General features: G+C 36.4%; 3 protein-coding genes across 7 annotated transcripts in view; 1 reads left to right on the top strand and 2 right to left on the bottom strand.

Annotated features, from left to right (window-relative positions):
- Positions 1-2: 2 nt before the first annotated feature.
- LOC106873902 (uncharacterized) lies at positions 3-14,609 on the bottom strand. Of its 2 annotated transcripts, none has more exons than XM_014921433.3 (7): positions 14,337-14,609; positions 11,325-11,652; positions 10,752-10,958; positions 10,087-10,226; positions 7,983-8,137; positions 5,683-5,800; positions 3-4,356 (listed from the first exon to the last, which is right to left on the bottom strand). In XM_014921433.3, exons 2-7 carry the CDS (start codon positions 11,605-11,607, stop codon positions 4,123-4,125), a joined length of 1,137 nt encoding a protein of 378 aa, XP_014776919.1. In that variant the 5' UTR covers positions 11,608-11,652; positions 14,337-14,609; the 3' UTR covers positions 3-4,122. The 2 variants fall into 2 exon arrangements, with proteins under 2 accessions (XP_014776919.1, XP_089205785.1); XM_089349659.1 differs by lacking the exon at positions 14,337-14,609 and adding an exon at positions 13,721-13,959.
- On the top strand, positions 13,556-26,954 carry LOC106873907 (uncharacterized). Of its 3 annotated transcripts, none has more exons than XM_089349660.1 (10): positions 13,556-13,667; positions 16,797-16,907; positions 19,980-20,135; positions 21,375-21,408; positions 22,336-22,407; positions 23,277-23,345; positions 23,479-23,545; positions 25,616-25,667; positions 26,241-26,343; positions 26,432-26,954. In XM_089349660.1, the coding sequence occupies exons 3-10, from the start codon at positions 19,997-19,999 to the stop codon at positions 26,574-26,576; spliced, it is 681 nt and encodes a 226-aa protein (XP_089205786.1). In that variant the 5' UTR covers positions 13,556-13,667; positions 16,797-16,907; positions 19,980-19,996; the 3' UTR covers positions 26,577-26,954. The 3 variants fall into 3 exon arrangements, with proteins under 3 accessions (XP_089205786.1, XP_014776923.1, XP_014776925.1); XM_014921437.3 differs by lacking the exon at positions 13,556-13,667 and adding an exon at positions 14,535-14,655; XM_014921439.3 differs by lacking the exon at positions 13,556-13,667 and adding an exon at positions 14,656-15,677.
- LOC106873906 (DIS3-like exonuclease 2) overlaps positions 26,623-28,000 on the bottom strand; it is an 86,815-nt gene continuing 85,437 nt past the window's right edge. For both annotated transcript variants that reach the window (XM_014921435.3, XM_014921436.3), the window contains one exon: positions 26,623-27,058. In XM_014921435.3, the coding sequence (XP_014776921.1) occupies positions 27,032-27,058 (27 nt within the window). In that variant the 3' untranslated portion in view covers positions 26,623-27,031. The remainder of the gene's footprint in view (positions 27,059-28,000) is intronic.

The raw sequence follows: 28,000 nt of genomic DNA, 5'->3' as shown, positions 1-28,000 counted from the left end.
TAGAAATGGAGTTTTAATGCTTTATTTTCAGAAAGCGAGAAAAAAAAAGTTTAAACCAAAAAGTAAATAAATGTCTACAATGTAATCACAGCAAAAAGGAGATTCTTTAAAAATATAAAGAGCAAAATAAAATAAAAAGAGGCATAATAGTTGTGAAAATAAAGTGGTTGATACATCAGCCATTGGTGGTATGCCTTGTGCCTACTTCTAAATTGACAGGTTAGATTTAAGAGGTGCATACATCTGTATACGCAAGTGCTGCAATGTATTAATATGGAAAATGTATGACATATTGTGTTAAATAAAAAAAAGAAAAAAGCTTATAAATGGAATGTTTACAGATGGAATTTGTAATCATCTTGACTCTTATCACAGTCAAAGTAAAGCCATAATGACAACTACTTTTTAATGTTCATAGTAATAATATTTACCATCGAGCGTGGCCATTGCCAGTACCACCTGACTGGCCCTTGTGCCGGTGGCATGTAAAAGCACCCACTACACTCTCGGAGTGGTTGGCGTTAGGAAGGGCATCCAGCTGTAGAAACTCTGCCAAATCAGATTTGAGCCTGGTGTAGCCATCTGGTTTCACCAGTCCTCAGTCAAATCGTCCAACCCATGCTAGCATGGAAAGCGGACTTTAAACGATGATGATGATGTGATGATGATGACAAGTGATGACACTTATCCATAGCAACAGTTGGATGTTGTAGGGTTTTATAAAATTAGGAAATACAGAACAAGTTAACTTGTTGAATGAACTAAAATTGATATAATTTTTAAAACAGAAATCATCATCATTATTCTAATGCCTAGCTTCTATTCTGGTATAGTTTGGATGGTTTGATAGGAACTGATGAATTGGTTTCAAATGACACAAAATATCTGTTTTTGAAGTAGAATGTGGAAGGAAAAACGCTCACTGCATTCTTGATGGCAAAAGTGATAAGGAAGCATTGATGCAACATGTGTGGGACAAATACAAGGTATTTTTGTTAGTGTGGTGTTATGGGCTGTGACGAGCTATGTGTTGTGGTGGAGAGGGGTAAGGCAAACAGAGGTGAAGCCAGACCGGAAGGGCCAAACCGGAAGGGTCAGATCGGAAGTCGGCGACACGCGGTCGAAGGCTAGCACGTGGGGCCAGTGAGAAAACAGCGACGTTACGAGAAAGACGTGTTCTGATTAGGAGCGATCGTGTACCTCGCTGCGATCGGCAAGGTAAGGTCCAACGCTTCATTCTGTCCTTTTGCTTCTTGTTGGCTTCTTCCTCCATCGCACCACAGTTAGAAAGCAAGTTTATTGACTTTCTCACCAACAAGCATAACTAAAAGGTGCATGCATGTGCACACACATTTACATTTATTAAAGACTAGCTTAAAAGCCACACTCTGTGTGAACTTTTAAGCTAGCTCCTGAGGAGGGTTAATTGGGCCTGAGACCCAAAGCTAAAGAGAGCTAAATAGCATGGCTATACGTCTATAATGACTATATGTCCTGGTGGTGTTTGATCAGAGGTTAAGGACAGATGAGAATTACTGTATTTTAACATGTATAAGGAAACCCCTAATTTTTTAGGCTTAAAATTTGGAAGAAAGGTTTTGTAAGGGATTATAATACTAACCATGTATAAGAAACTCCCATATTTTTTAAACCTAATTTTTGATAAAAAATGGTCCCTTATACATGTTAAAATATGGTAATTCTGTAATGCAATCATTCCAGCTGTTGGCCAATTTTTCCCAAAGTTCTTATCTCAATGTAAAATAAATGAAGCGAATTAATTTATCTCCCCCTTGATCTTTGACATCATCTGACAAATGCCAACCAAGATGGTGTGAAGCAGCCAATCTTTACCTGCTAGATATAGCAACCTAAATGCTTTTAAATCAGATCCTAATGTTGGATGTTCAAGAACCAAATGAAGGGCAGATTTTCAATCCTGGGATCATCCTAATTCCAAAAAGTTATAATATGTCTATGTAGAGCAAATGTAGACAGAGATACAGGGGTCTTGGACGGATAGAATTTCACATTTATTAATAGAGAAAGCAACAGTACAGTTGTTTCAAATAACGGTTGTATTTTTTCAAAGATATTAATGAGATGCACATCTTTGATACAAACTGATGCAACTGTAAAGGATTGTAAAAAATAACTTTCTTGGTAAATGGATATAGACTCAACATATATAATTATATATTGAGTCAATCTTCAGTCAAATTTTATGTATTTATATATATAGTTCCAATTTTCAGAAAACAGAAAAAAACAGGTGAGGGAACAACAGGTAGGGGTATTAGTTTGATGCTCAGGAAGAATGGAAAAGTCTTTGATGTTTTGAGCTTATTGCTCTTTGACAGAAAGGACTGAGAGGGGAAAAAATGGAGAGAGAGAGAAATGTGTAAGGATTAATGGTTTAAGAAGATGTAATCACCTGGATCCGTAAGATCAAGGTGGTGGCCAGGCTACAAGGCATCGATGATGTAACAGGTCTCATGGCCCTGAACCTAGAGGGATTTGCTAAGCTGGGAATGGTCAGATGGACAGGGGTTGATGAGTATGCTGCTGAGGTTCAGAGACTGGCCATGCTATCTGGTTTTACTGGAGAGGGTCTAGAGAAGGAGGTACAACTGGCCTTTGTAAATTGCTTTCCCGACGACATATCAGTGTGACTGCAACAACTGCCAGGTAGTGAAAAAATGGCGATGAGCGAGCTCATTGCTGAAGCTCACATGTCAACACAAAACACCAGGTGGAAGGCAGTGGTGATGGCAGCTGCAAAAGCCTGTGACGTAGTGCAACAACCGGTAAAGAACAAGGAAGAAAAACTGCGACAGTGACCATTCATGAGCCGGTGCTTCAAGTGCCAGGGACTGCATAGAGACGAAGCCAGGAGCCGTTTGTTACTGGTGCAGGTAGACTGGGCATATCACTCGAAACTGCAGCCAGGGAAAAGGCCACAGGAAAGTTGCTGCTTCTCAAACTTACCCTGCAAGCAAGTAGAGGCACTTGTACAGTCACTACCCATAGTTGAAGTCATGGTTGGGGGAAAGACTTCAAAGCCCTCATGTATACAGGCTGTACAACATCTCTTGTGACCCCAAGAGTGACCAATAGAATAAGTACCAGGCTTTAAAAAAATAAATACTTGAGTTAATTCATCTGATTAAAATTTCTTCAAGGCAGTGCCCCAGCATGGCCACAGTCAAATGGTTGAAACAAATAAAAGACAAACAATAAAACTTCAATGGTTATCCAGACAATTTGAATTTCATTATGAAATAATTTGTTAGTGAGGTACAAATAATATTCCCGCTTCAGCACCTCTGAGTTTATTCACTCTAACAATAGTATCCAAATTTTGTCAACAAAATTTGATTAACTTTTGCTTCTAAGCTTGTATATCTCATTCTATGACACCACCATATCATCCTACTGGTAACAGACAACCAGAGAGACATAATGGAGTGATATGGAAATCTACTGAATATATACTACACTCCCAAAACTTTGGAAATGAAAGTCGTTCTTCCTGAGGTATTTGCAGCTAACCATTAGACCCTTATGTAATGGAAAGTATGATTAATTAATCCTTATTTTGCAATATTTTGAAAGCCTGATGAATGAACTAATACCAATGTCAATGACATCACTTGCTCAGGATGCAGTTAAATCAACTGCCAAACATGTTTGTAATTGAAATTAAAGAATTCAACAGGCTAAAGACGTCACCTGAAGTGATTCAGAATTAAAACCATTTCATATGAGAAAAAACACCTAGTTGTTATTATGACATTGATTGGAGTAATAAAATGTTATTTATGACCTCAAATAATGTGGTGACAAATGTTATGATAAATGTGAGTCTTTACTTAATCTTATGATAAATCTTAATCCTTGACTTAATGTTTCTTTATAAATCTCATATCATTTTTACTGTTGTATATTCTCACTAATTATCATAGCTTATTGAATAAAAGATTTACTTTAAAACTTCTTACAACACATGTATAATAACTATCCATTAAATCAGTGTTTCACTGAAGATCATAAATATCTCTGTACAGGTACAAAAAAAAATTTTATGGCTTTAGAATCTTTGTTATCCATCTCCTCCATCAATCACGTTATCTTGTACATTGAATAAAGGGTCATAATAAGACGTATAACTGGTGACACTAAAACTGTAAACAGGGGAAGGCTGTAATATTGCAGGTAAAATGTGAAATCTCGAATTGACATGATGTCAAAGATTCTGAGGGTACCTCGGCTGGATGGGGGTAGACATCTGGTTCGCCAGTAAAACAGAACATTCTGGAAATATGCGGTATCGTGTTGTTTTGAAAGAATCATTCCCTAGAAATAAAATTCAATAAATAATTTAAATTTTATACAAACAAACAAATGAAGGTTAAAAATACAAAATACTTCAAAATTGATCTGATATTTAACATTCAAAATGGTGTATATGCACACACATGTACAATTTCCTGTCATGTCATCTAAACCCTGAACTCTGTCTGAAATGTCAGAAACTCTATTTCCAATGGCAATTTTATCTCTATTCTTTCTGTCACATTTTTCAAACAACACAAGTTTTGCTGAAGGAGAACCCTACCAAATCTTCTGGGGTTTTGTTTGATACACAAACACACTCATACATACATACAGATATATATATATATATATATATATATATATATATATATATATATATATATATATATATATATATGTATAGTTGAAATTTATAGTAAAATAAAAGATGAAGACAGATGTATGAACAACAAGCAAGTGCATTAGTTTGACGCTCGGGAAAATGAAAAAGTTTTTTTATGTTTTGAGCCTATGCTCTTCAACAGAAAGGAGTAAGAGAAAATAAAGAGAGAGAGAATGAAAAAAACTTGTAGATTTCAGCAGTTCAGCATGGTGTGTGTGTGTGTGTGTGTGTATGGACGAGGATAGTTGTGTAAAGAAGTAGTTCTAGGAGTAGTTGGCGTTAGGAAGGGCATCAAGCTGTAGAAATCATGCCAAATCAGACTAGAGTCTGGTGCAGCCCCTCAGCTTACTAGCCTTGGTCAAACCGTCCAACCCATGCCAACATGGACAACGGACATTAAATGATGATGATGATGATGATGTGTGTGTGTGTGCATGTGTGTGTATTTTACATATATATTCATTTATCTACATGTGTTTTCATGCTTGCATGTTGCATGAACATTTTATTTAAGGTAGTCTTTTATAGCTGGATGCCTTTCCTGATGCTAACCTTCACCTGTTTTGCAAGAAGAAATCACTTATTCTACACAGCTTTAAAGGCATGAAGTGTCTGAATGATTTTTTGACAGGACAAACAGAGAAGAACACTGCCTGTAATACTTTCTCACATGCAATTGTATATATAAACAAGCACACAGACATACATGCAAGCATAAACAGACAGACACATACATACACAAAACAGTCGTTTCAGTATCTGTCTATCAAATTCACTCACAAGGCTTAGGTCAGCCTGTGGCTATAGTAGAAGGCATTGCTCAAAGTGCTGCACAGTGGGACTGAACCAAAAATGATGTGGTTGGGAAGCAAACATCTCAACCACACAGCCATGTATGCACCAATGTAAACTCATTCTCATTAAAGATAAAAACCACGCAAGAAATTATTACTAATAATTACCATAACTTCGTTTAAATAGTGGACATTCGATTCAATCAAGGCCTCTAGGTTCTGAGCAGATTTCAAGAGAAACAGCATCAAAGCAGTCCAGCAGATAATGACAGCCAATATGGAAACCCTGGAATACATAATTAATAGAAATGTGAATCTTCCCATGAACCAATTTGCTCTTTTTCCACTCATGTATCTTTAACCCTTTTGTTACCATATTTCTGTTGAGATACTCTGTGTTTCTTCCAATTAATTTTAAATATAACAAAGAATTTACTAAAATAACTTAGTAATCATTCAGCTAGTGTTAGGAACATAAATTGTGACTAAGGTTTGGTGGAAGATTTTAATTCAGAGCTTTTGAAAGTAAGACATTTGTACTATAGAGCCAGAGGCGGTTTCAGCCAGATTGGTATCAAAAGGGTTAAATAAACATCATACAATCTTGTCATAAACTTTTTGCTTCTTTTTTATTATTAAATGTTGATAATTATTTTAGTAACCGTGAAATACATACAAAATATATTTTATTGTTTTCAGGTTTATATTTAGAAATAATTTGCTATATTTAGACCTGAAGATTCATAAAAGGTTGGTCTGCTAATCCTCGTCAGCTCATAAGGATCCATAGGGCTAAGCATGTAATTATGGTATCTATAGTGTTAATCAGATGAGAGATAAAACTTTCCCTAGAGTCACTAAAATATTACAGGGAGGTCTACCTGTTTGAGAAATTGAATTCATTCTTGCTTGTCAATGAAGTACAGTCCTGTTACTTTTGTTTATAATGGTGGACTACACCATCCAATAATAAGTAACCAGGGAGAGAGGGATTGATGAGCAGCAGTATGGAGGAGTGACAACTGTGTGTATCAGATACAGAGTTCTGATGCAATTCTTTGTTACTCAGGTAGCGTGAGGGGTGAGAGGTGATGGTTGAGGGAAATGAATGCAGTTAGATCTAATGCTTTTCATTGTGGCATGGGTGACATGGTACTGTGAATAGGAAAGAAGGTGAAAGAGAGGAGAGGCTATTGAAAAGGCTGTGTGCATGTGTGTGAGGATACCTTGTGGTATTTGTTCTTTACATTTTAAGTTGAAATCCCACCATGGCCTACTTGAATAACAGACTTAATCCATCACCCAGGTTTTACACCACCATCTGCCATTTCAAGTGCCTTTGGCAGAGTCCACTCTGTTGCAAGCATTTCAGCCAGGTGTTCAGTTTGAGGATGCTTCCCTCCATCCTTTTCACCAGTTTTGGGGCCTCTGTAAAGGGTCATGGACACCATCATACTTCCTGACTAAAAGATAAAATATTAGGTTGTCAAATTAATCTCCCCATTTTAATTCTTTCCACTGTTATTTGAATTAACAAAAGATATTTTACTGAAGTGTTTTATGGGTTTTTTTTTGTAGCTCCATTCTTGCTCTACTACAGTGGTTCTCAACCATTTTTGCCTATGGACCCCGTTTATTCCTATTTTACTTGGGTGGACCCTCAATATTTAAGAATATCCAATTATATTTTTATAAGTAAATATTAAGAACTGTATCAAAATTGTTAAAATATTTTGTGTATTGTAGAAGTATAACCAAATTTATTGCACATAAATTCTAAGAATAAAATCTTGTATGAACCTCTAACGGTCAGATGAACCCTGTCTGAGAACCTCTGCTCTACAACTTTTGTTTATTGTTTTTGAAATCTGAATAAATTTTACCTCTTTTCAGATGGGTGATGAAGAAGTCATCATTGTTTAACGTCTGCTGTCCATGCTGGCATGGGTTGGACAGTTTGACTGAGGACTAGCAAGCCAAGAAGCTGCACCAGGTTGCAATCTGATCCAGTGAGGTTTCTACAGTTAGATGCCTTTCCTAATGTCAACCACTCCAAGAGTGTAGTGGGTGCTTTTTATATGCCACTGGAATGGGAGCCAGTCAGGAGGCACTGGCATTGACCACACTCGAGTGATGCTTTTTATGTGCCACTGGCATGGGAGCTAGTCAGGTGGCACTAGCATTGACCATGTTCGAGTGGTGCTTTTTACATACCACTGGCACGAGAGCCAGTCAGGAGGCACTGGCATCGACCACACTTGAATGGTATTTTTTACGTGCCACCGGCACTGGCATCATACCAAGTAGAAAAAAAAATGAAAATTTATTTGACGACTCAATTTAAAAAGTTATTAAAGAATCACACATTTGGTGAAAATACAATTTTGGTGTATTTTTCAGCAAATAATAAATAGAAAAAAAACCCCCACATATAGACACAGATTTAAATAGATATCAATGAGTCATACCATCGTCTGATTCTGTTTGGTGACAATTTGTTTTTAGCATAAATACTTTCAAAGAGGTAATAAAACAGAAGCAGAACACCACATATGTACAACAAAATATAGATTTGGTAACGCCGAGAGGGATGTGACATATCAAATGATTCAGTTACCTCTGCCTAAAAGAAGAAAAGAGAATTATATTTACTTCACATACCACATTGTCAAAACTGTCATCATCATCATCATTGTCAACAACAGTATCATTTTAACATGCTTTCTTTTTAATGCTACAAAGGACTGAGCATCTCTTCCTGCAATTAGATCTTTCATTATAGACACAGGTATGGATGCACAATCACCTGGCTGCAAATTCCACTTTGCAGCCAGGTGATTCTATTTTTGATATCACTGTGCAGCATCTTGGAAAGTGTCTTCTACTATAGCATCAGATTGGCCAATACATTACGAGTGGAATTTGGCAGATGGAAACTGTGTGGAAGCCTATCACATGTGCGCGCGCGTGTATATATATATATTTCTTTTCTTTTACTTGTTTTAATCATTGGACTGCAGCCATGCTGGAGCATTGCCTTGAAGGATTTATTTGGACAAATTTCATCCCCTTAGTATTTATTCTATTGGTTACTTTTGCCTAACCGCTAAATTATGGGGATATAAACAAACCAGTGGTGGAGGACAAACACACACTCATATACATACAGGGCATTTGAGCTAAATTTGATGACCTTTTGCCTTCTTTTTTTCAGGAATAGCTTGATGAATTGGTGAACAGTGAATGGTGCTGGAGAGCTAAAAGATTAAAGTCGTAGTTGAGAAAAAGTTCGCTGACATGGAGGACTGGAAGCCGTCAGAATATTAGAAAAAAATTATTTGCATCATGATGATTTGCACTGGGCATCAAAATGCTGACATCATGACTACTGCTCAATGCTCTGTGAACACTGTAAAGGCTGTAAGACAAGACACGGACAGCAGCAATGGAGATTAGAAAACCATGGCCAGCAGAAAAGGACACAATTGGCTCTGACTGTGTCCACACACTGGAATTCATCCTCACATCTTTGAATAAGGCCTTAGTTTCAATTCAGATGGCTATGTGAAGCTACTGGAGACTGGAGTCAATTCCTGTCTGGAGAGAGTTGTTGTTGATGTCCATGGGGTCAGTATATGACTAGAGTTATATTCAAGTTTTTGTGGAATTATGTAAATGAGAAGAAATGTTTTCTAGGAAAGGACAGCAGTCTAGTGCAGTGGACTTCTACCAACTGCTAAGATAGAGTGTCTCACTAAATGCACAATAAAACAGCTGCAAGAGATTTGACTTATTACTTAAGTCTTTTGTCTCCAATGAAGCATTGGCCATTGATGTTTTTGTTCCATTGTTCTTGACTTTGGCCTGCCTTTCTACCTCCTTTGTGGGTTCATGTGTTTTTTTGAGGGAATGCTTTCCTCTCCCATGTCTTGTTGATTTTAAATTATCATATAGGCTGTGTGGTAAGTAGCTTGCTTACCAACCACATGGTTCCAGGTTTAGTCCCACTGTGTGGCACTTTGGGCAAATGTCTTCTACTATAGCCTGGGGCTGACCAAAGCCTTGTGAGTGAATTTGGTAAACGGAAACTGAAAGAAGCCCATCGTATATATGTATGTGTCTGTGTTTGTTCCCCCCCAACATCGCTTGACAACCGATGCTGGTGTGTTTACGTCCCCGTAACTTAGCGGTTCGGCAAAAGAGTCCGATAGAATAAGTACTAGGCTTACAAAGAATAAGTCCCGGGGTCGATTTGCTTGACTAAAGATGGTGCTCCAGCATGGCCACAGTCAAATGACTGAAACAAGTAAAAGAGTATATACACATCCATTTTAACCACTCAGAAGTGGTGGTGCATATTATTCTAGCCTCTATGCTTTGACCTGTCCAGCACTGGAGGTACTACCAGGAGTTTGTGCTCTGCTAGCATAACTCTCAAGGTCATTGAGACACACAAGCCATAAGGACTGGACCTTGTGGTGGAAAGGATTTGAGCACATGACCTACGAACGGACAGGTCAATACCTTATTCACATTGTCATTTACCATTGAAATTTGAAAAGAAATACTCACCAACAGATTTAGAAAATCTGCATGCCAGAAGACTACACTGTCATGGAATTTGTTGTAATCAGAAGATATTAAAATGGGATGACTGATGGAAAAATTATTTAGTTTCTCGGATAACAACTGTAATTTTGTAAATGTGTAACCTGAAAGGAAAGATAATGATATTTAGAGTACTGACCTCAGTTTTAATCTTCCACCAAAATTTCATATTAATTTATGTTCCAAAAAACCAGCTTAATGTTTATAGTCATTTCATTAAATTCACCAGTGCCAATGCCATATAAAAAGCACCCATGCCAGTGTCATGTAAAAGCTTCTGTGCCAACTCCATGTAAAGAGCACCCGTTCCAGTGCCACATAATATGCACTTATGCTGGCGCCACATAACAAACACCCATGCCAGTGCTACATAAAAGGCGTCAATACACTCTGTAAAGTAGTTGGCATTAAGAAGAGTATCCAGCCATAGAAACCATGCCAAAACAGATGACTGGAACCTGGTGCAGCTCTCTAGCTGGCCGGCTTCTGTCAAACCAACCAACCCATGCCTACATGGAAAACAGATGGTAAATTATGAATTTCCATTATTTTCAAAATTAATTGAAATAAAGGCAGTGCATTTCAACAGAAATATGGTAACAAAAGGGTTAATAAATAAAGTTTCTTACCATGAATTTTGAAAAAGAAATAGGCGGCAACAAAAATGAGGATAGTGAAAAGGGTTATGAGTTGGAGTAGGTCAAACTTGTTTAATCTCATCTTCGCCATATCTGGCCAAATGGAGACACCACCACCAACAGCAAGTTTACTGGAATTTTGTTTGGCAGCAGCATGTTTATCAATAAGTATTTTACGTTTTTCTTCAATAGGTCGACCTGTAAGATAAGAGTGTATTATAACAATAAAATGTTAATTTGTTTTCTGTAGTTCAAAGTGCCGATTACCACTCCACTCTTTCTGTGCTAAAATGATCCAATGAAAGAGAGAGTGTCACATCACAAGCATGCACTCTACTAGAAATAGCAGCCAAATCTCTTTCAAATCACATCTTACTACCTTGAAAAAAGGGAAGGACATATTGGATAAATAATAGTATAGCTGGTGGGGACAATGGTTGAAGGCCCACTTCAGATGGCACTTTTAATGGGGTGACTGTTTTGGGTCTAATCTCTTTAATGTCTTGTAAATTTATAAGAAACCAGCAAAACAAAACAAAAAGACAATAAAATTTTTTACTTTACCTGGTGTAAGTCGTAACTGTGCTAAAGTAGGACTCACAGTTTTCTTTGAATAACCAAGTCGTGTCTTTGATTCTAATTCCTCCAGAAACTTCTGTTTGATTATATAAAAATCAATTTCTGAAGACTCTGGTGGTTCTTGTTTCTTGGACCTTTGTCTAGGCTCTGAAGCAGTTACAGCTAATGTAGGAGTGCTTAGACTGGTTTCTTTTCTCATCGGAGTACTAGACTTATGTGATATACAAGCAGTTGAAGAAAATTCTCGTTCTCTACAGCCAGTCCGCATCTTGGTAAGATATGATCATCTCTGATACAAGCTAGACAGATATTTCTGAATAAAGAATCAAAAACAAATTTAAGAGTTAATAACAGTGGTTCTCTTCAGAAATCTTACGATTGGTGGAAATGATCAGAAAGACAACCATCACTCCATTGCTTATGATGACAAAGGTTCCAGTTGATCCAACCAATGGAACAGCCTGTTTGTGAAATTAATGTGCAAGTGGCTGAGCAATCCATAGACACACGTACCCTCAGTGTAGTTCTCAGGGAGGTATAGTGAGACAAAATGTGACAAGGCTGGCCCTTTGAAATACAGGTACAACACATTTTCACCAGCCAAGTGGACAGGAGCAACGTGAAATAAAGGGAGCCAGTCAGGAGGCACTGGCAACGGCCATGATTTTATTGTGTGAGGCTGGATCTGGCCGGTTTGAATGCTAAAGTGTTAAAAAATCTTAATGCTAAAGTGTTAAAATTAATAGATTAATTTATTAGTGGAGCACTGAACTACATTTTAAAAGTTAGTCAAGGAAAGATGGGCAGTGTCCAGGAACTTAACAGGCCCATTCAGCCTGTTGCAGTGTAGCCCGCCTGCCCTCAATATGTGCAAGTAAATGTCTTGAAGAAAAATATAGGCAGGAAGGGAATTGGTGCCTGGCTGAATGCCTGCACAATAGTGGACTCAGTTAAAGACATCAAAAGACCAGGTAATGACGTTAAATCATGCAGCTTAATGTCATTATTTGATAGCATATTACCATTGTTTGATATCTGTTGGCACTCCGTCGCTTACGACGTCGAGGGTTCCAGTTGATCCGATCAACGGAACAGCCTGCTCGTGAAATTAATGTGCAAGTGGCTGAGCACTCCACACACACGTGTACCCTTAACGTAGTTCTCGGGGATATTCAGCGTGACACAGTGTGACAAGGCTGACCCTTTAAATTACAGGCACAACAGAAACAGGAAGTAAGAATGAGAGAAAGTTGTGGTGAAAGAGTACAGCAGGGTTCGCCACCATCCCCTGCAGGAGCCTCGTGGAGCTTTAGGTATTTTCGCTCAATAAACACTCACAACGCTCGGTCTGGGAATCGAAACCGCGAGTCTGCTGCCCTAACCACTGGGCCATTGCGCCTCCACTTTTGATATATCAACGAGTAACTATCAAATTATATAAGATACCTGATAATAGTAATACAAATTGCACATCTATGTATATTATGTGTACAGGTTGAATGTTTCTGTATATGCTCAGGAAACATTTTCTAATCTGGTATGAATCATAATAGATATTGCTGGTGCAAGATCAACAACTTTTCATAGGAGCCAATATGTGTTTGGTTCACTTGCTAGAAATAGCAGCCAAATTCCTTTCTGGCATCCCTACACAAGTGTACCTCACTGACTTTGTTTGCTCATAACGTCCAGGAAAATGCACATTTTTTAATGAAAATTTTTACAAATCTGCTTCAGATTATGCAGATTTTGATTGTATCAGAATTTGCTATAAAAATGTTTTTTTTCAATGTTGGGGAGGGGACTTTCTGAAAAATTCACAAAAGTTGATTTTGTTTCTTCATAACTTTCAGAAAAATGGGAACTATTTTTTTAACGAAATTTCTACAAATACCTCTCAGATGGTATAGATTATAGTTATATCGGAATTTATGAAAAGAAAAAAAAAAGAAAAGAAAAAGTGGTGGGCTTGTACATGTAATATACTGACAAACATACCAATTTTTTTTTCGAAATTTCAAGTTTCATTTTGTGATGTGAGTCCACCAATTTTTTTTTCCATATTCATTTCCAATATAATCGTATTATACATAATTTGAAAGGTATTTATAGAAAATTTCATTGAAAAAGTTATGAGGAAATAAAGCCAACTCGCGAGAATTTTCTGAAACTCCTCTCCCCGTCCCTAGTAAAACGTTTCCCACCAAAATCCTATATAATCGGAACCTACACCATCGAACATTTCATTTACAAATATCTATTTTCCTGGAAGCTATGAGGAAACAAATTCGGGTGGAGCAGGGGACCGAGGATGGTACATTTGCGTAGGTATGCCCCCTCTTGAATTGTCCTCTGCTGTCTTTAAAAAAAAGAATACGTACTTGAAAATGTAGTCTGCGTTAAACTATGACTGAAAAGACGAGATGGCCACGGCTAGAACGCCTTTGATCATAGGTCTGCTGGACGTGGTCTAACTGGGGCTAAACTATTCACTATCCATCCAGATAAATCCAAAAATTCTTGATTCATAAAACATTCTAAATTTGATCTCACCTATCTGTCAGGTAAATTAAGGGGTGTGGGTTTAATCCGCCCTTTAGGTCAAAAGCAAATATACTTCGTTGGGGGTGGAGGTGGAATCAAATAACTGTATAATAACGAAAAGTAAAAAAGTTATTTTGCTGATTTTTGAATCTTAGACGAGCAATTAGATTACTTTTAAACGATTTGTTGTTAATGAAAAGAAACCGGATTTTCTTCTGTAAATGTTTAAAAATTACAAATTTAATTTTTTAAACTTAGCACCTTCTCAACGCAATAAAACGCAATTTTCTATTTGGTAAAGAAATTTAAAAAAACATGCCAGGAAAGTTGTTTTCATAAAAAGTTTATCAAATTGACAAAAGTAATTGAAATTATTTAAAAAGAATATTAACATACACACAAATGAGGCAATAATGTAGAAATGTGAAGTAAAATTAATTAAACGATACAAACCTATACTTTTGGAACATTCAGTCTGGTCAAAATATTGTCAACTTAGAACCCGTATCTAAGTTTGGAGACAATTAGTGAGTAAAAGAATATATTTATTAATAAGTGTATCAATATAAGGGTATTATTAAAATATATTTACAAATATATTGACTCCTCTAAAATATATTCAAACCTCTATATTTGAGTATTAACAATGAAAATTATTTAGTGATATTTAGCTAAAACGATATGCGGTTTTATTTCTGAAACTAGCTCCGGTTGTTTAAATTCCCCGCCACGAACAGGTACAGGTTTCTTTGAAAACTCGTTTGTCGACTTTGTAAGTAACTTTAGCTTTAATAATTGATCTTTGAAAGATTTTTTTTACTACCTTTACTGAATTATGTTATGCTGTAAATTATTCTAGCGTTTGATTCTTTTGCTCTGTCGTAATGTTTGAATGTGCAGTAAATTGTAAACATTCCAGATTGGCTAAAGATAGAATTAGGAGTTGAGGTTTGGAATAAGATGAAATGGTCATGGCTAGAACGCTTTTGATCAAAGGTATACTCGATCAAGGCTGATCAAAGGAACAATTACAACTTCAACTCTTAAGTTTAATATTCTTAAGTCACAACCATTAATTCCTATCGCTCGAGCATCTCTATTTTAATTTGAGATTGTATACATCCTCCTAGATAAATGATCAGATTTACTGTTTTATTCCTGTTCAAAACCAAACTGAATGAATCAAAAGTTGTGTTTTATCAATTTCTAGTGATGTTTGTTTACTTTTTTACAAACCAGAGTTCATATTTAATTTGCATCCAAAATATAGTCGAAGCTAACATTCATTAACAGTACAATTATTTTAAATATATATATTGTCACAGGTAGAAAATTATTTTATTTAGAAGGCCACATTGAAGTTAGCTATCATCCGACATAAGCTGCATTAAAAAAAATATTCTTATACTGCTAAACTTATTGTTATTCTCAAAAACTAACAGTTCAAGAAAATAAAAATAAAATATTTCCTAATAAGCACCACATGGTAACTGCTTTTTCGGAAATTTATTCGTATTTCCCTATTTTAAACGTAGTTGTAATCCAAACAAATAGTTACAAGTGAAGAGAAGATTTTTCCAGTATAATAATTTCCCCCTCTAACGTTGTACTCCGTTCAGAGGGTTGCAGGTTCTTAAGTCACCACAGTGGAATTCTCACGTAGGCGTGTAAACACTTGCTTTATGCAAAGTTTTTTGATATACATATAATAATAGACTACAAATATTGTCAACTGGTAAATACATAGTCTCGTGAATGGTATTGTCAGTTAAGTCGTGGTGGAATCATGATCAGGTTGGTACATCATAAAGTCATGATATTTTAATAAAATTTACAAGGGAAAAATTATGTTTTTATAAATTTTCTTTTTTCAACCGCCCATCTTCTTGTAGCTGATAACTAAATACATTCTTCGGATCCTTCTGATTTGGCGGGCACCATTTTTTATTCATGTTTTATTTGGTACTACTAAAGCAGCGCGTTCGGGTCCGCGCTGCTTTAGTAGTACCAGGGTTAGGGTTAGGATCGACCACTCAAGACTAGCTAGCGCGGACGCGCGACTGCGCGTTCGGGTCCGTGCTGCTTTAGTAGTACCGTTTTATTTAGTGTGTTTTCTACCGAAACACTTTAAAACTTCGTATACTTGTATATTTTGTCTTATAGAACAGAGAAAAAATTTTATATTCGAAGTTATTTCATGTTAAAAGTTATCAGGAGAATGGGAAGGTAGATGTGACAGTATTGACTTCAGACTTAGCAGGAACCTTTTCAAAATCAGAAAGCTGCAGGCTAGTTTGTTAAGCTGTACATTCAGGACCCCCAGAAGATCTTTTCAGATCACAAGAATCAATACCTCCAGCATTAACTCTACATTACATGGGTGGGTTTGACATTTCATGTACATGTTGGACTTGTGTTTTCATCATAGGATCCACTAAAGCTAACTACAACATGGAATTGGTTGGAAGACCAAAGAAATGGTTCAAAGACTTCTTTGAGAAGAAACTACATCAACCCTTCAAGAGTGGAAGATCACACTACATGTTGCCTGTTTTGAAAGTTTCACTGTCGAAAGTTGCGGTGGGAGTTGAAGAAAAGAGGGAGAAATGCATTCATTTAAATCCATCAGGAAATGCAAGAAGAGTTTTGTGCATACAGTTACACCTGGACTTTTCCAATCATTTACATGTATAGTCATCAAAAAATCAACAAATGAAAGAGATGGCCATCATCAGATTCTGCAGACAACCATAAGCAAAGAGAAAGAGCAGTATTGATTCTGAACAGCCTTAAGCAGAGCAAAGGAGAGAGTAACTATACTTGTGTAGTGATTGTCATTAATGTTTTCAATAAGTATATATAATTTATATCTTATTATGTATAAGTAATTTTTATTTCATGTTGTCTTTTCAGTGTGATTATCAGAAATGAAAGTTAAGAAATGTTATAAAAATTTTGTACAGAAAAACTGTGACGATATTGGAAATTCTCAATAAAAGGAATGTAACTCAACCAGGAAATATAGTAAGAAAATATTCTTTATTTCTTCTATTAGAAAACCATTTTTATGTTAGTCATCATTACTAAATACCCTGCATCTTTTGGTATTATTCAAAGTACAGTACTCCTTTGACTATCGCAGGTGTTACATTCCAAAACCTCCCACAGAAATGATTAAAATCTAAAAAATACAAATACCTATTGGCCGCAGAAACTCTGATATACTAAGAAGTCCACAATATAAATTTACATAAATTAGCCCGAAAAATCTGCGATGTATTGAGTGCGTGATAGGTGAACCATGACATACTGAGTGCGCTATCGGTGAACTGCGATATGGCAAGAGATTACTGTATAGTGAAACTACTTTCAGGTAAATAAGTGGAGGATGTAGCTTATAAACTGATCAATTTTAAAATGTTTTCATTATATATGTATAATTACAGTGCCTGTATAGAGTCTCTATAAAGACAATCTTTAAAGCTGGTTGCCTTAGTAAAAGCCTATAAATACTTAAAGCAATATTGGGACCATTTTGATAGTTTTGTTTCCATGTGATTGAATTGAACTTGATAGGTGTTCCATTAGAGTGCTTTCTTATTGTCCATGACAAAAATTTCAGTTCAATATTGCAAAGTCCATGAGGCATAAATTATGGGTATAAAACATTTTTGGAACAGCTGTTTTGGTGTCTGATGCAATGCTGACTTGCTTTGACATCAAACATTTCCATGTTTTTCTTGTTTTAATGTTTCTCTGGTTTTCCCTCTTTTTCTCTTTATGTATGCAAGCATATTCCTCTTTACATATGAAGAGAGGGCAAGTGTTTATCTCAATTGTATTCAGTTAATAAATTGCAATGTCTATATGTGTATGTTTCTGCACATGCATGTGTGTGTATATGTTTGACTCCAACGCCAAATAGTACTGCTACCAAAAACAGGTTCAATGTCCAGTCTGTTGTGCCAGATTGTCAGCATCCAAACAGTTATGCCTAATCATCTCATTCAAATAAATTATACAGGCGCAGGCGTGGCTGTGTGGTAAGAAGCTTGCTTCCCGACCACACGGTTCCGGGTTCAGTTCCACTGCATGGCACCTTGGGCAAGTCTCTTCTACTATAGCCTTAGGCTGACCAAAGCTTTGTGAGTGGATTTGGTAGGCAGAAACTGAAAGAAATCTGTTATATATATATGTCTGTGTGTATTTGTGTGTTTGTCCCCCCACTATCGCTTCTCAACCGCTGTTGGTGTGTATGTCCCTGTAACTTAGCAGGTCAGCAAAAGAGAGCAATAGAATAAGTACCAGGCTTACAAAGAATAAGTCCAGGGATCGATTTCTTCGACTAAAAGGTGATGCTCCAACATGGCCAGTCAAAATGAGTGAAACAACTAAAAGAATGAAAGTGCTATTTCTATCTAACTAGACTCCATGGTACATACCATGTTAAATTAAACCTTTATGTTTGTAGTAAAGGTACCTTTACCGGTATCAGCGATGAGTTACAAATTGCTGATCCTTTTGATGCTAGGCCAAAAGCTACAACTTAAAATGAATGTCCACTCTTAATTCAGAAATGTATTTCTGCAGTTAGCAATGATTTCCAATAGAAAAAAATAGTTTACTTTAATTTCTTTCGAGCATTGGGCCTCATGGAGGCAAAGTGGCTGTGTTTCTTTTGAAAGGATCCCACGGAGGCGAGGTGGTTGAATTCCTTTCGAGTGTTGGGCCTCATGAGGCAAAGTGGCCAAGTTCCTTTCGAGCATTGGACCTCAAAGAGGCAATGATCAAAACCTTTGGCATTATGTGGTGCTTGAAAAGGAGACCCATCAAGCTGAGCAAATTCGCAGTTGTGGCAGATACTGGTGTCACGCAAATTGGCACATAAAAGCACCCATTAAATTCTTGGAGTGGTTGGCCAAATCAGACTGGATTCTGGTGCAGCCTTCCCGCATGCCAAACTGTCAAATTGTCCAACCCATGCCAGCATGGACAACGGGTGTTGAATGATGATGGTGATGATAATGAATTCCTATAAATGTTACAATTAAAAAAATTTCACTCTGCCTTACAGAATTCAAATTTTCAGAGTGAGTCCACAAATATTTGTGGAAAACTGTAAAGACTGATAATGATAAGTGCCAACAGCAGGGCATATAAAGCCATTTTGAAAAATGTGGAGAATTGTGGGGTAATTTTGAGGAAATTGAGAATGTTTGAAAACTTGGTTTACTTGGAATACTAAACTGAGATATTTTTGCTGTACTGTAGAGCTGGTACTGCAGTGGTTGTAAACACAAGAAGTTCATAATTTTTATCAATTTTATACATCGATGCCAGTACTGCCTGACTGGCTCTCGTACCAGTGGAACATAAAAGCACCATTCGAGTGTAGTCGATGCCAGTGTTGCTTGACTGGCTCTCGTGCCAGTGACACATAAAAAGCACCCACTACACTCTTGGAGTGGTTGGTGTTAGGAAGGGCATCCAGCTGTAGAAACATTGCTAGATCAGATTGGAGCCTGGTGTAGCCTTTTGGCTTGCCAGTCCTGTCAAACCATCCAACCCATGCCAGCATGGGCAATGGACATTAAATGGTGATGAGGACATTGTTACAGCTTATAATTAATATAGTTTAATTTTTTAATGCTGTTTCTAATTTAATATGTCTGAGTTTTCCTTAATTTGAAAATATTAGTGGTCCTCTTCTCTAAGGGGTTAAATATTATTTAACTCTAGTATACACATTTGAAGCAGTATTTAATTAAAATTGCCAGTTACTACAGTATCTGTCCTGTGATAACATCTTTTAGGAATGTGCAGCATTAAAAGTATAATAAATATCAGAGCAAGAAGAAAATTCATCCTTGCAGCAGCCAGCAAGAATGCTAGATGCATTCTGACATTTTGGTGGCTGGCGTTTTCACTTTTTATCTCTCTCTCCCTAATATTTATTGTGTTTTTAACACAGCACATCCATAAGAGATGTTATCTCAGGGCAAATACAGCAGTAACTGGCCTATCAACTGTGTATATACATTAAGTATGATATATAGATGGCTATTATTTAACTATGTCTTTTGTTTTGTTTTTTAGGTTTTCTGCTTACAATTATGTCTGAATCATCTGCTAACAAGGTTTTTTCTGAAAAAGATAAAGAACTGTTTAATGAAAATGATTTAGAGAAGTTATTAGTCATCAAATCCTCATTACGTAATCGACTGAAAGATGAAAAACTCTCTGAAAAAGCAGGTATTTGTAAATATTTACTAGTTTTTACTTTGGTTTTCTGCATTATCATCGTTTAATGTCTATTTTCCTTCTATGCTTGCATGGGTTAGATGGAATTTGGTGAGGTAAGTGTTATACAACTGGGTCCCCTTTCAGTCATCAACCCTCACCTGTAATATTTTTCCATGGCCAGACATGGCTGATGCTGGTGTCACGTAACTGGCACCTGTATCGGTGACACATAAAATGCACCTTTCAAGCATTGGGCCTCACAGAGGCAAGGTGGCCTATGCCAGTGGCACGTGAAAAGCACTTTTCATGTGACGAATGACTGAGACCTTTGGCATTATGCTGTACTTGAGAAGAAAACCCATCAAGCCAAGTAAAATTGCAGTTGTGGCAGATACTGGTGTCATGCAAAAGGCACCCAAGCCGGTGGCACACAAAAGCACTTGTTACACTCTCAGAGTGACTGGTGTTAGAAAAGGCATCCAACCGTAGATACCATGCCAAACCAGACTGGAGTTTAGGCAATCACTCATCTGCGATGTAGGAATCTATCCTATATCATTGATTTAGCAATCATGACATAGGAATCAAATCACCTTTGGTAATTAGACAGTCCAGAGCAAGCAGTGCCTTTCTTAGTGGCACACAACATTTACTATAACAAGGAACAAACCTATGACCAAGTGCTTGGTAGTCCTGTAGTTTAATCTCAATCATTATACCTCCTCATCACCATCATTCTCATCATCATCAAATGTCCTTGACATGGTTTCTAGTACCAATTACCTTAGAGAAGTGGTTCCCAAAGTGGGTGGTATTGATCCCCTGGGGGCAGTGGAAAGATCCATGGGGACATTGAAGAAAAGTGGGATGATAATGGGGTGGCCAAAATAGGGTGATAGATGTAAAAAAAAATATTAATAGGTTAATTAGGTTTAAGTTTTATTTGTGAAATACTGTTGTTTTGAATTTGCTGCAGAAAGTGGTCTATATTTGTAGTGGGGAGGGTTAGGCATCACTAGGAATACGACCTGGATGCCAAGGGGGCAGCAGCCCAAAAAAGTTGGGGAACCATTGCTTTAGAATGTAAACTAGGTGCATTTTTTTGTGCCAACAGCTCTAATGAAGTTGCCATGCAAATTTCAACATCATGCCCACCTCCTGAGTAGGGAGGGGTCATATTTCTTGATATTTTTTAAAATCATAACTGGTTTATATATTGCTTAAAGAAAAACAATTTTTCTTTTGTAGAAGCGTCTGTATTAGAACCAGAAGCAGAATCTAAGTAAGTGTGGTCTGTAAAATTTTTTTTATTGTTTTCATTTTGTTAACGGTTACACCAAGGCCAACCTTGCCTTTCCTCTTTTTGAATTCGATGATGAAATAAGTACCGGTTAAGCACTGGGTCAATGTAATCCTCGAGCCCCTCTCTCCAAAATTTCAGGCCTTGTACCTATAGTAGAAAAGATTATTATTATTGGTGGTGGTGGATTATCAGAATTGAAAAATAATGCTCTGCAGTATTTCTTTTGGTTCTTTATATTATGAATTTAAATCTGACCATGGTCAAATTTCATCCTGTCGAGGTCAGTGAGATAAAGTACCTGTTATGTAGTAGGGTTGATGTAATCATTTAACCGTTTTTCTCCAAATTGTTAGCCTTATGCCTAAATTAGAAACATTTATTATTATTATTATTATTATTATTATTAGATAAGATAGCAAGCTGGAAGAATCGTTAGCATGTGAGGCAGAATGCTTTACAGCATTTTGTCCATCTGTACAGTCTTGAGTTCAAATTCTGCTGAGATTGACTTTGCCGTTCATCCTTTCGGGATTGATAAAATAAGTACCAGTTGAGCGCTGGGGCTGATGTAGTCGACTTACACCTGAATTTGCTGGCATTGTGTCAAAATTTGAAACCTGTTATTTATTATTGGTGATTTAATAGAATTGTTAATGTCAAAATTGGAAAATTAAAAACCTTATGATATTTGTTCTTTACATTTAGCATGTACATTCGGGGGGGGGGGGGTTTCAATGTTAATCAAAAAACTTTCTGGCCTTGTATCTTTATTAGAAACAATTATTATAGCATATGACTTTAATATATGGCAGTGTAATTCTCCTAAAATACATCATTAATCAAGCTTATTTGATTGAGAAATAATTGAAATAAAAGTGAATTATATTGTCAAACTTTATTTTTTAGAATCAGTGAATTGATAAAAGAAGTCACCTTACAGACTTGTAGAGAATCACGAAGGAAGCTGATGATAGAAAGGTGAGCTTTACTCTTAAAATTACCTTTCAAGGTTATGTTTTGTCTTTTATCATTGTTGTCGATCTCACCTCCCTGCAGGACAGTCCTCATTATTCAGCTTGATTTGGAAGAAATTTGACTGTTATTATTACTAACTCGCAAAGATGGTGAGCTGGCAGAATTGTTAGCACACCAGGCGAAATGTTTCATGGTATTTCATCCATCTTTATATTCTGAGTTCAAATTCTACCAAGGTCGACTTGTCTTTCATCCTTTCGCGGTTGATTAAATAAGTACCAGTTATGCACTGGGAGTTGATGTAACCAACTCCCACAAGCTGCCCATGTGGCAAAAATTTAAAACCATTATTACTAACTTGTAAAAAGGTTCTTTATTGGTTCATATTACTATTTTGTTGTTTTCTGTTTATGCAACACTCCTCTATATTATTAGTTACTGACATCCATCTCTCTTTCATCATCATCATTGTTTAATGCTGGCATGGGTTGGGCGGTTTGACTGAGGTCTGGAGAGCCAGCAGCTGCACCAGGTTCCAATCTGATCTGGCAATGTTTCTACAGCTCATTAATCTCTAAACACTTCACCGACTCCTCTTTCTAATACACTTAGTTCTCCACAAAATCATTCCATCTTTAATCTCCTTTCTGTCAACACCCCAAATGTAAAATTCTTCCCTGAAGACGGAGGCTAGTATTATCTGATGATAGAATCAATTTACAGTCATTATTTTGGACCACCAAGCCCCAAGAAACAGCTGTTGGACTTGTAATACTCTTTTTCGACCCCTTTAATTCCTGATATCTTTTCTAGTCTAGCATGGATAACAGACGTTAAATGATGATAATGAGGATTTAACTTGTATTTTTCAGATTGCAAATTAGTCAGGTATTGATTGAAAATCTCTTTGAGAAAGATGAATCCACTGATCTCCAAGTTAGGTAAGCTTGAAATATATTTGTCTGAATAAATGCATATCTGTTTTCTCTCTCCCTCTCTTTTCATAAATATATTTTATGATGAATTTAATCCCTTTTGAAACAAATGTTTAATATTCATTTGTTGTCTTTGTAGCAAAGAATTAGAATCATTTTTGGAAACACAACGTAAACTATCGGTAGATATTCTGAAAAAACATAAGGTAATTTTGTTTTTAGCTCTGAATTTTTTTTTCTTCAGGTGTTTCTTCTGTTATCATCTTCATCATTTAAAATGTCTGTTTTCCATGCTGGCATGGGTTGGACAGTTTGGCAGGAACTGGCCAGCTGGAGAGCTGCATCAGGCTCCAATTTTTTGTGGCTGGATACCCTTCCTAATGCCAACCACTTTTACAGAGTGTACTGGTTGCTTTTTATGTGGCACCAGCATGGTAATGATCTGTTTGCAGGAAGCATAAATTATGTTTTGTTGCAGTGTAGATATCCATTTTTATATTCTTGGCCGATTTGTTCTTTATTGAATGCAATCTAGAATGAATCTTGCATTTTTTATACCAGGCGTTTGTGATGTGTTTTTCTGATGAACTATTTTACTGACATCAACAGCATTCTGGAATATCATTGTTGGCAAAACAAGTCTCAATCAAAATATTGGGCTGATTTAATTGATGGGAGCCCTCCTCTAAAAATGTGGCCTGGGTTGTATTAAATAGTTGAAGGAACTAAATGCTGTTTCCCCTACTCTCAAAGATGTGCAGAAGCACTTTTGCAAGTGTCATGCAAAAAGCACAGTATACTCTGTAAAGTGGTAGACATTAAGAAGGGTACATATTATCATCATCATGCGTCTGTTGTCCATGCTGGCATGGGTTCGACGGTTTGACTGGGTTGGCATACTGCACCAGACTCCCGTCTGATTTGGTATGGTTTTCTATGGGTGGATGCCAACCACTCTGAGAGTGTAATGGGTGCTTTTACGTGCCACCGGCATGACACCCGGGTGCGTTTGTATATATACATAGAGAAATATGCTATTATTAATAATAATAATATTAGTGGCCAAAGCGTGAACCGAACAGGCAAGTTTAAAAATACCAACTTTGCTATAAATAGGAGTGAAATATACTCTAATGAGCATCCAGCCTTAGAAACCATGCCAAAACAGACATTTAGAGCCTGGGTAGCTCTCCAACTAGTCAGCTTGTGTCAAACCATCCAGCCCATGCCAGCATGGGAAACAGACGTATGATGATGATGTATTTGAGAAAGGCACCGATATCCACTTTGTTGCAAGCTTTTGGGTCAGCTCTGCGGTTTGTAGGGACCTCCTTCCCTTTGACCAATCTCGGAAACTTTGTAAAGGGTCATAGACACTGCAATCCTCTGCTGACGAAATTTAAAAAAAGACAAAAACCCCTGCCAAGTTAGTTATTTCATACTGTTACCTCCACACTCGCCATTATTCTTCTTGTCACCCATACTGTGTTCCACTGCCCGAGTCCTTGACTAACCATTATTTCTTTCCTCATTCCCATTGTATAACAGCTCAACAGAATTCCTTTTCAGTCCACAATTTATTCTGTAAACATCAACTTTAACCAGTTTCAGATTAAGCTTAAACAAATCCTGTTATGGTGATTGATAAGCTGGACTATTAATCTAATGGAGATATTTAATGTTTTACTGTGTTATTGTTTCGTAAGAAACTATATCAGAGTACATAGTCCACTTATCTGTAAATGAGTGACCCAGTGATGGATTGGTGTTCCATTCAGGGGGAATGTTGGCTTGCCCTAAAGCTAAGAAAGGAAGTGTATTGTGATCAGCAGTGTATAACAATATGCAGTAGTCTGGTTGATATATGAATATATTCAATCTTGACAACTCAAAAATAACTTTAAATTCAGTCATCACTATGGTAACTGAATTCATTCAAATGATTGTTTCACCCAAGCTCTATTTTTCATGCTGTTTTTCTAGCCAATCACTGTTTTTCTGTTTTCTTTCCCAACTGTGCTGTTTTTCAGCCAAGCTGTTTTTATGCTGTTTTCCAGCCAAGCTGATTTTAATGCTGTTTTTTTTTTCTGGTTTATTTAAAGCCAAGTTCTGTTTTTATGCTGTTTTTCTGTTGTTTTTTTTTCAGCCAAGCTCTGTTTTTCATGCTTCTTTATTGTTGTGTTAAAACATGGTATGCCCAATAATATTGTATTTAGTTAATTATGCAGTGGAATTGAATAAGATTTCTGAATAATATTTATATGACATTTCTACAGGCACTGACTAACTTTCAGTCTAAAGTCGATCAAATGAAAGTTGAGAACTTAAGTAAGTGAACTTTTTTTTTTTAAATCTTGATTCTGGCTGTAACTATGCATCAAACGTAAATTAAGCCAATAGTACATTGTGAAAACTAATCTAGAATTGATATTTATTAGTGCAAAGGCAACAAGCTGGCAGAATTGTTAGCACACCAGGCAAAATGGTCAGTGACATTTTGTCCATCTTTGCATTCTGAGTTCAAATGCTGATGTAGACTTTGCCTTTCGTTCTTTCGGGGTCAGTAAAATAAGTACCAGTTATACACTAAAGTTGATGTAATAGATTTACTCATTCCCCTGAAATTGCTGGTTGGCGTTAGGAAGGGCATCCAGCTGCAGAAACATTGCCAGATCAGATTGGAGCCTGGTGCAGCCACTGGCTCTCCAGACATCAGTTAAACTGTCCAACCCATGCCAGCATGGAAAATGGACGTTAAACAATGATGAGGTTAGGGGTTGATTCATTTGGCTAAAATTCCTTAGGGTGGTGCCCCAGCATGGCCACAGTCTAATGATAGAAACAAATAAAAGAATAAAATGTAAATGAAATTTTCAACAAATGCCCTTCTTTTTTCTTCAGGAAACATTGCTCAGAATCGTGAATTAATGATCTTTCTGGAACCTACAAATCAAAATTTAAAAGCTGTTGTTGAGAAATACAATTCAAAATCACAAGAAAGCAGGTAAATTGACTTTGTTATGTAAACACATTTGTTTTGTTACCTATATCTGTTTAATAAAAAAACTAAAATGATTGATTCAAAATTTCAGGTTTCTGGAAGAGTTAGCCAAACTAAAGAAAGAGAACAGGGCTTTCCAATATATTCTCCAAAGCTTAATTGCAGGAAGCAGTGTTGATTGGGCTGATGATCCAGAATTACTTTCTGTTATGTTAAGGGCTGGTAAAGAGCTTTGACTCGAAAAAAAGACAGTAAAGTGAATTATTAATTAATGAAAAAAAATTTGAAATTTTTAACGAAAAGATTTTATTTGGTTACATTTTGAGCCCATTATGGGCTAAACTGTACACCAGGATTGTTGGATAATCTACTGGTATGGTCCAATATTCTACAATACCGTTGATATCCTAAGGGGATTGAGATCTTTGGTTTGTGGTAGCAGTGATGAGGATATTCCTGGAGGGATGACTGAAAACTCATTCAACTAAAAATTCATAATTCATTCAAAGTTGTTTTTAAAATAAAAATGTCATTAAAATTCAAATTTAAATATATATTTTTGCTATAATATAAAAAAAAAAGATTTTTTTTTTAAATAAATGTTCACGGTGTGAGATGATAGAGTTGAGTTTTGATCTCCAGTGAGCGCGAAATTTGATATCTGTGCCTAAACCATTGATTGCAGAATATATCACAGTTTGGGATGAGTTATCGTAACCTGAAATAAAAGATTTAAAAAATTTCAATTCACATGATTACATCAAGATTTAAACAGTAAATTACATTTGGTCTTCAAGATAGCCTAGTCATATCTCTCCATTTATCTGTCTAGCATCTTGAGAGAGTCATTATGCACTGTTACTATTTCACTTCTTTATTTTATTAGTCAATTTTGTTAACTAATTGTCTAATCGTTTGATTTGGTTGATCAATTTATCAGTTAGGTTTGTCAAAGACCTTTCTGTTTGACAGATAGACCTGAAGAAGAATTGGAACAGAGGGCTTGTCATTGAAGAGGTCGTGAATGGCAATGAAAAGACGTTGACAAACATAACTGATTGATCAAGTAACCAACTGATTCATCGATTAGTTAATTGGATAAGTAGTTAACCAACTAACATATGTGAAATGAGGAAGTAAATAGAACCAGTGTGTGTTTCATGCTGGCATAATGACCTTCCCAAGATACATAAAATGTTTCAAACACCAAGAATCTTGCAAACCGAATACAAAAATGGAGTGTGTGTGTGTGTATATATATATATATATCTAAAGGTTCATTAAATTCATATGATCAGTCATATTTCTGAAGATTCAGTATTATAATGAAACTTGTGTACCATTATTGTCCATCTTAGATTATCATATCATGGAACTGTGCAATTATAACTGAACTATATCTGCAAAAATTACCATTTCATTGACCACATATATGGAACAGCTGAATCATTATCATCATTTAACGCCCACATTTCCGTGCTTGCTTGGGTCAAATGGAGTTTATTGAGACTGATTTTTCTATGGCCAGACATTGCCAACCTTTACCTGTTTCCAAACAAGGTAATAGTTCCTTTTGGCCAGATATGTTTTCATAGAAAAGTGGAAATAAATGACATTTGCAACTACTATGCCATATCAAGACAAGGAGATATAAACAGAC

Source organism: Octopus bimaculoides, chromosome 3, assembly GCF_046866305.1.
Source record: "Octopus bimaculoides isolate indiv1 chromosome 3, ASM4686630v1, whole genome shotgun sequence".
Lineage (NCBI taxonomy): Eukaryota > Metazoa > Mollusca > Cephalopoda > Octopoda > Octopodidae > Octopus > Octopus bimaculoides.
This window is presented reverse-complemented; position numbering and strand designations above follow the sequence as displayed.

Coding starts and splice junctions, on each gene's coding strand:
- LOC106873902 (XM_014921433.3), bottom strand. CDS start 11,607: ATGCGGACTGGCTGTAGAGAACGAGAATTTTCTTCAACTGCTTGTATA. Junction 8,138..10,086: donor CAGATTTTCTAAATCTGTTG/GTGAGTATTTCT, acceptor TTCTTCTTTTAG/GCAGAGGTAACTGAATCATT. Junction 5,801..7,982: donor CCAAACAGAATCAGACGATG/GTATGACTCATT, acceptor TATGTATTCCAG/GGTTTCCATATTGGCTGTCA.
- LOC106873907 (XM_089349660.1), top strand. CDS start 19,997: ATGTCTGAATCATCTGCTAACAAGGTTTTTTCTGAAAAAGATAAAGAA. Junction 21,409..22,335: donor GAACCAGAAGCAGAATCTAA/GTAAGTGTGGTC, acceptor TTTATTTTTTAG/AATCAGTGAATTGATAAAAG. Junction 23,346..23,478: donor TCCACTGATCTCCAAGTTAG/GTAAGCTTGAAA, acceptor TTGTCTTTGTAG/CAAAGAATTAGAATCATTTT.